The sequence below is a fragment of the Aptenodytes forsteri genome, unplaced genomic scaffold, assembly GCF_000699145.1.
Source record: "Aptenodytes forsteri isolate BGI_AS27 unplaced genomic scaffold, ASM69914v1 Scaffold255, whole genome shotgun sequence".
Taxonomy (NCBI): domain Eukaryota; kingdom Metazoa; phylum Chordata; class Aves; order Sphenisciformes; family Spheniscidae; genus Aptenodytes; species Aptenodytes forsteri.
The window spans coordinates 4021897-4028763 of NW_008794888.1; the positions used below are offsets into that span (position 1 = coordinate 4021897).

Sequence of the window (6867 nt, forward strand, 5' to 3'; positions counted from 1 at the left end):
CATCACCACATTGCACCCCTGTGGCACTTTCCTGGAGAGTGGGGGTCCCCAAGCAGCTGGTGATGAGCAAACCCTGTTGGAGCCCCCCCTTGGACGCTGTGCTGACTGGCCTGTCTGTCGGCCTGTCTGTCTGTCTGTCTGTCCCAGGCTGCCTGTTTGACCGGAGGCTGTGCTCCCCCCAGGAGGTGTGCGTGCAGGGTAAGTGGCTAGAGGGGGTGCGCGGGGATCCCTTCTTCCTTCCCAAGGGGGTGTGGAGGGTGCAGGGCTGCCTTGCAGGGGAACTTGGGGTGCAGTGTGGGGGAGCACGGCAGGAGAAAGGTGGGGCTGCACCTGGAGACCCTCACCCCTGGGATGTTCATCTATCCAGCCCCGCTGCCTCCCCTCTCTTGCAGATGGGCTGTTTGGGCAGTGCCAGGTGGGCTCCGGGCAGGACAGACCCTACTTCCAGGTCACCTCTCCCGTGCTCCAGCGCCTGCAGGATGTCTTACGGCATCTCATGGCACAAGGTGAAGGGGGGAGCGTGGGGGGGTCACTGCAGCCCGGCAGGGAGGGGGTGTCAGGCAGCATTGCCTAGTGGCACTAGGGCTGTCTGGGGTCCTGATGGCCCCAGGGGCCAGGGTGGGCTGAGGAGGAGTCCAGCTGATTCTGGAAGGAGTGGGGCCAAACCCAGGCCATGGGACACAGGGTCAGGACACCAGGGTGGCCTCCCATGTGCTCTCCTCGCAGTCCCCAGGCCTCCTCCGTGTCTCACAGCCCCCTCCCGTGGCAGGGCTCTCGTGGCAGGATGGCATCACCCAGTATGTGATCTCGCAGGAGATGGAGCGTATCCCCCGCCTCCGCCCGCCGCCCTCGCTGGAGTCGGCAGCAAGGGACAGGTAGGGCAGCGCGAGCTGCCAGCCTGCGAGCAGAGCCCGGCAGGGCAGCGAGGGCTTTGCCCCCCAAACGGGGTTGGGGTGGGGACACCTCCCCCTTACCAGGTGAGTCACCCCAGCGCTGTTTGTCTCTGAGGTTCCTGCCCCTCCGCAGCTCCCCCCGGCGAGCCCCGCTCCCCGCAGACCCCAGCCTGCCAGCGCCTCAGCATCTGGGGCAGACCCAACTGCTGCTGCCCGCCCCCCTGGTGCAGCGGTACCTGGAGCACCTCCTGCTGTCCCCCCCGCCCCAGCTGGGCTACGAGGAGGCTCTGCTCAACCCCTACTCCTACCACAAGGTAAGCGATGGGGGTGAGCCCCCCCCTTTCATGGGCAGAAAGGTAGAGATGGGCGGGGGGCTGCTGCACTCCCAGCACCCTCCTTCTGTCTGTGCTGGGGTGGCCCCCTGGCTCTGGGGTGCCCTGCCATGGGGTGGCAGGGGCCCTGTGAGGTTTGACCGTGGCCGCTCTGTGTTTTGGTTGCAGTTTGGCTACCAGGATGGCGCTCACCAGCTCCCCAGTGGCTCAGCCAGGCAGAGCCCCGAGACCTCCTCGCTGCTGGGCCGGGTCCCTGCCCAGGCCCTTTTTGGGGCCGGCCCTGTGCCCTCCTATGGCAAGCAGCCAGGAACGGATGGGGGGCATCTCTTCCACGACTTGGGTATGCTCTCCCTGCCCAGAGAGAAAGCCGGCCGCCCGGACCCCGCTGGCACCAGGCTCCAGCACAGCTTGCGGCTCCCCAGTGACTACAGGGACACGGAGGAGAGGGAGCAACCAGTGCCCCTGGCTGCCCAGCCACCCCCTGCACCGACGGGTACCGTGTCCCCCAGCCAGGCACCAGCCCTCATCCCCATCCTGTCCCCACAGCCACATTCCTTGTGGTTCAGACTCTCCCTCCTCTTTGGCTTCATGCCTGTGGCCAGCATATGCCCCCGACCCCACCTGCCCCGGCTGCTGTGTCCCCAGCCCGTGGTCCCCGTGCAGATGCAGGGCATTTGACCTGATGCTGCGTCCTCTTGCAGACGCTGCCCTGAGGAGACTGGCCTCCCTGCTGGCCAGCTACGGCCTGGGGCTGCCGGAGCTGAGCCCCCAGCAGCTGAGCAGCCTCTCCGCCCTCCTCCAGCTGCTCCAGAGCTCTGGTGAGCGGGGCACAGGGACGGGTCCGGCAGGGACTGACAGTGGTGGCTGCCAGGGTAGGAGGTGTTGCTTCTCGGGGCGGGTGCTGCAGGACCTCTGTCTCTCTCCTTTCCAGGTGTTGCTGGCCCCGAAGCGCCCACAGCGAAACGGGTGGGTTTGCAGCAGGGTGGTGCTGGAGGAGGTGCCACACCGCAGGTGGGGGGGGGGGTGTATGTGTGTGTAGGGAGGCAGGGGCAGCCACCCAGGGCTCTCCTCGGGGGTCCCAGCTCCTCCCTTTCCCTCCCTCCAGGTGACAGAGGGGGACATGCAGCATGGAGACGAGCCAGTGCCCCCTTCCTCCACAGTGCCGCCCCCCAAAATCCCAACGAGCAGCTCCCCAGGCGACAGGCCGAGGGGCAGGGCAGTGTCCTCGCCAGCCCCCCAGGCAGAGCCGCAGCGGGGACGTGGGGGGGACACACTCATCCCCGGGAAGCCAATTGCAGTGGAGAAGAAGAGTTACACGGAGGCGAAGGATGGTGGGGTGCAGCGGGGCACGCGGCCACCAGATGAGTACGGCTACATCGTCACAGACCAGAAGTGAGAGCTGGGGGTCGGGCAAGGGGGTGCGTGTGTGCGGAGGGGCTGTATACCCCCTAGCCAGCTGTCACAGCTCCGTGTGCTCGGCTGAGCCGGTTTGGGTCTCCAGTGGCATCAGCTCCCCCATCCCCTTCCACCCACAGTCCCTTATCCCACCCCAAAGCCTTCCCCTGAGCCCTCACCAAGACTAGAGCTCACTGCTGCAGGATGGGAGACTGGGGCAGGCTCAGCCAAGTGTTTGCACAACTGCCTCCATGCACACTCGTGTGCAAGGGGGGGGTCAGCTCACCATCACCACGCGTCCCCATGCTCTGCCTTACCTCCTGCCCACCCTGACAGCCCTCACTCCATGTGTGGGACTCCTCATGCCTGCCCGTCCCCCTTCCCCAGCTGTGGGGAGCGTGGGCCCTCCCCTTGCCCCCACCGCCTGCTCCTCACCCTGCCGCTGTCCCCACAGGCCCCTGGGGCTGGCCGCTGGCGTGCGGCTGCTGGAGCTCCTCGCCAAGCGCCTCCACCTCTCCACGGCCAGCTTCATCAACATCAGGTGAGGGGAGCTGGGCCGTGGGGTGCTGCTTTCACAGCCCTGGCCATGCACAGCTGCCCCGAGTGGGGAGCCAGGAGGAACTGGGCTGTGTTGAGGGTGGGGAGGGGGTCAGTGCTCCCTGGTCTCACGCTGTGTCCCCCCTCCCTCGCAGTGTCGTGGGCCCCGCGCTCACCTTCCGCATCCGGCAGAACCCCCAGAACCTCTCGCTGGCAGATGTGGCCAGCCAGGCTGGTGAGTTGGGCAGGGGTCCCCCTGGTCCTGCCCCCCTTTCGTCCTCCAGTTGTGGGATGCCCCTTCCCAGGGGCCGGGAAGAGGGGGCTCCCATCATACATTCTAGTGCCATTGGCTGAACTGGGGAGCTGGTGTGGGGTGGGCAGCTGTTGGGGATATCCCTTGGCTCTGTCTCTGGGGAGGTCTCTTGGGTGGAGGGGAAGCACCCCTCTAACCATCTTTTCTCCATCCACAGAGCAAGTGAAGGCAGAGCTGGAGGCAGAGCTGGGCCTGAAGATTGTGCAAACAGGAGTGGGAGAGGTAGGAGCAAGGCATGCCCGTCCTTCAGGGCTGGGGCGGCCAGGGACAGGGCAGTGGGGGTGCTGCTGCCAGGCACGAGCCGGGAAGCACACTGTGCCCCAGCCCTGGGGTGCAGGGGTCTTCATGAGCAAGCCATCCCTGTGGGTCTGTGAGGCAGCTGGGGAGCAGAGGGCTCTGGGCAGTGTTCAGGCTACTGTGTTGGAGACAGACTCGGGTTATCTGGGACGGGCCAGAGCAGGACCGCTCCAGTGACTCCCTTCCACCTGGCAGCGAGATGCTGCCCAGCCACCTGCACTCCCAGGGCACTCGGCTCTTCCTAAAACAAAAGCTCCACAGGGTTTGTAGGCAATTTGGGAGGGCATCCCAGAGGCTTTCCCCCCGCTCCATCCAAGACTGGGGGGCTGCAGGCTGCACCCTGCAGGACTCATCCTCACCTTTGCCTCCCTCCAGCCTACGCACCTCACCCTGGCTGCGGCTTGGGTACCCCAGTGCTGGGCTGTGCCCAGAGCACCCCAGAGACCATAGCTAGGCAGGCAAAATGCCATCATGCCCCCAGGGAACAGCAAAGCAGCTGAAGGCAAGGATGGAGCAGGAGCCATCTGCTTGGAGAGGAGCTCCCCCTCCCTGTGCTCCTCTGGGGATCCCCAGGAACAGTCACCTGGGGGGGGAGCCGGGGCTAGAGATGGGGGACTGAGCCTGGCTCCAGTGTCTGCAGCCTGGGGAGGGGAAGTGGTACAGCACATCCCCAACCCGGGGTTCCTGTTTCCCACCGTCCTGCCCTATGGCTGTAGCTGTGAGAGGGAGGAAGGAAGGGGGGACCTTGGAGGAGAAGGCCATGGAGAAGGGGTGGCCTGGCCACTGCGCAATCGAAGTGGTACCACATCCCCAACCCGGGGTTCCTGTTTCCCACCGTCCTGCCCTATGGCTGTAGCTGTGAGAGGGAGGAAGGAAGGGGGGACCTTGGAGGAGAAGGCCATGGAGAAGGGGTGGCCTGGCCACTGCGCAATCAGTCTCCATCAGCAACATGTGGAGTGTTGCTATGGCAATGCCTTTTGATGTGGCAAGTGGCAAGAACTGGGAGAGATGGCAGAGATGATGGAGCTGGAGCTCAGAGGAGGCTGAAGCAGCTTTGGGAGCCCTCTTCTGCACAGACCTCCCCGGTCCAGACCACCTTGTGCTTTTCCTTCATCCCCTCCTGGGCTCTGAACTCAGTGGGACTGGTGCAATATTTGGGGAAGGAGGGATGCAGAGAGGCAGGGGGACAGCAGGGCCTGGGCAGGCCTTGGGAGGGAGGTCCCTTCTATCCCCCCAGCCCTGCTGACACCTCCAGACCTTCTGACCCCTCCAGGGGCTGCAGGGCTGCTCCTGCCTGGGTGCCCCGGGGAGCTGGGAGGTGCTGGCCCTGGTGGGGTACCCCTGGCTGCAGGGCTCGCTGGGCCCTGGTGGCAGTCAGACTGGCCCCCAGGCGCTGGGGCTGGCGAGGCTGGGGGGCAGGCAGCAGTGGGGACCCCTGGGGCAGGAGCATCCCCAGGAAATGATGGTGACAAGGTAGGTGATGATGACGCAGTGTTCCCTCGGTAACCTCATCAGGCTCGTGGCCAATGGGAGGCCATGGCAGTGAGGTAATGCTGGGCTCTGGCGCCTCATTGGACACAGGGTATTTGGTGGTGATGATGCCCCAGCAGCCCTGTGCTGCCCTAGGACCTGGCTGGTAGGGGGGCAGCATCCTGATCACCAGCAGCTCTGTGACAAGGCCCTGGGGGGTCTCGGCCTTGGGGGGGGGTCTCATCCAGCAAGGGCTCAGCACCATCCCATCCCAGCATGGGACCAGCACGGATTTGGCTGAACCCCCAGCTACAGGGAAGGAGCCCTGGAGGCACTGCCTGCAAGATGGCAGGGGCTGCTCTTTGTCCCAGCTGAGGAGAGCGATCGGGAGGACCCGTCTCCCAGCCACCGCAGCTGGGATGGCACCAGCCCTCTGGCAGTGCCGGCACATCCCCCCCCCGTGTCCTGCCATGGAGCAGTGGCCACAGGGGAGAGCCAAGCCCCATTTGGGGAATTCCCCTGGGAGCAGCGATTGCTGCCCTGGACCCAGTGCTGCAGTGGCCCATCCTTTGCCATTAACCCCTTGGGCTGAATCCAGCCTTGGTTGTCCTCCAGCTGGGCAGGAGCTCATTGAACCTGAGCTCTGTGGGGCTACTGCCTGCCCTGGAGGGTGGCAGCCTGGGCTGGGGCTGCCCCAGGGAGCAGCCCTGGGTGCTGGGAGCAGCAGGTCGCTGCTGCCTGGGCTTGGCCAGGCTCTGCCCCCTCCTGCAGCCCCAGGGACACCAGTGTGAGCAATGCCCCATGCGACACGCAGGTGGGTGCACTGTGCCTCACCCCAGTGACACCCAGCACCGCAGTGACACCAGCTCTGCCCCAGCTGAGGGTGCTGGGAGAATCAGCACAGCACCGGGTGCCCTTGCTCTGTTTTAGCCCCCAACAACCCCAAATGTGGTGCAGAATGGGGTCTCTGCACCCCCAGCCCCATGCAGATGCCCCCCGCTAACCCTTGCTTGGCTCTGCCCCCAGCGAAATGAGGCTGCTGCCTACTCGCGCCCATCCCGCTTCGGGGACGGCTTCCACTCGGTGCTGCTGACCTTCATCGCGCTGGCCTGTGTGGCTGGCATCGCCATCGCGGTTGCTGCGGCCTTCTGCCTCCGGCGCCATGCTAAGCAGCGGGAAAAGGAGCGCCTGGCTGCCCTGGGGCCCGAGGGTGCTGCCGACACCACCTTTGAGTACCAGGTAGGACCCCACAGGACGTGGGACCCTGCAGGATGTGGCACCGCTGCGTCAGCATCACTCAGGGTGCACAGGGCTGCCCTGTGGCAGCACTGTGGCTGAGGGACAGGGCTCTTGCTGGGGTCCCCCAGGAGCTGTGCCGCCAGCACATGGCTGCCAAGTCTCTCTTCGGCCGTGCTGAGGCACCGGTGGCGCCGGCAGAGACCTCACGGGTCAGCAGCGTCTCATCCCAGTTCAGCGACGCCCCGCAGCCCAGCCCCAGCTCCCACAGCAGCACGCCATCCTGGTGTGAAGAGCCCGTCCAGTCCAACATGGACATCTCCACCGGACACATGATCCTGGTGAGCTGGCCTGGCTGGGTGGCAGCCCCCCTCCCCAGCCCCCCGTGTACCCC

General features: G+C 65.7%; 1 protein-coding gene across 1 annotated transcript in view; it reads left to right on the forward strand.

The window, feature by feature from the left end:
- Positions 1–481: 481 nt before the first annotated feature.
- Positions 482–6867, forward strand: part of LOC103895427 (receptor-type tyrosine-protein phosphatase-like N) — a 9572-nt gene continuing 3186 nt past the window's right edge. The window contains exons 1-12 of the mRNA XM_019470922.1: positions 482–506; positions 770–875; positions 1009–1207; positions 1394–1718; positions 1927–2043; positions 2157–2191; positions 2331–2617; positions 3075–3161; positions 3313–3392; positions 3628–3692; positions 6264–6476; positions 6605–6814. Coding sequence (XP_019326467.1) covers positions 497–506; positions 770–875; positions 1009–1207; positions 1394–1718; positions 1927–2043; positions 2157–2191; positions 2331–2617; positions 3075–3161; positions 3313–3392; positions 3628–3692; positions 6264–6476; positions 6605–6814 — 1734 coding nt within the window. The 5' untranslated portion in view covers positions 482–496. The remainder of the gene's footprint in view (positions 507–769; positions 876–1008; positions 1208–1393; positions 1719–1926; positions 2044–2156; positions 2192–2330; positions 2618–3074; positions 3162–3312; positions 3393–3627; positions 3693–6263; positions 6477–6604; positions 6815–6867) is intronic.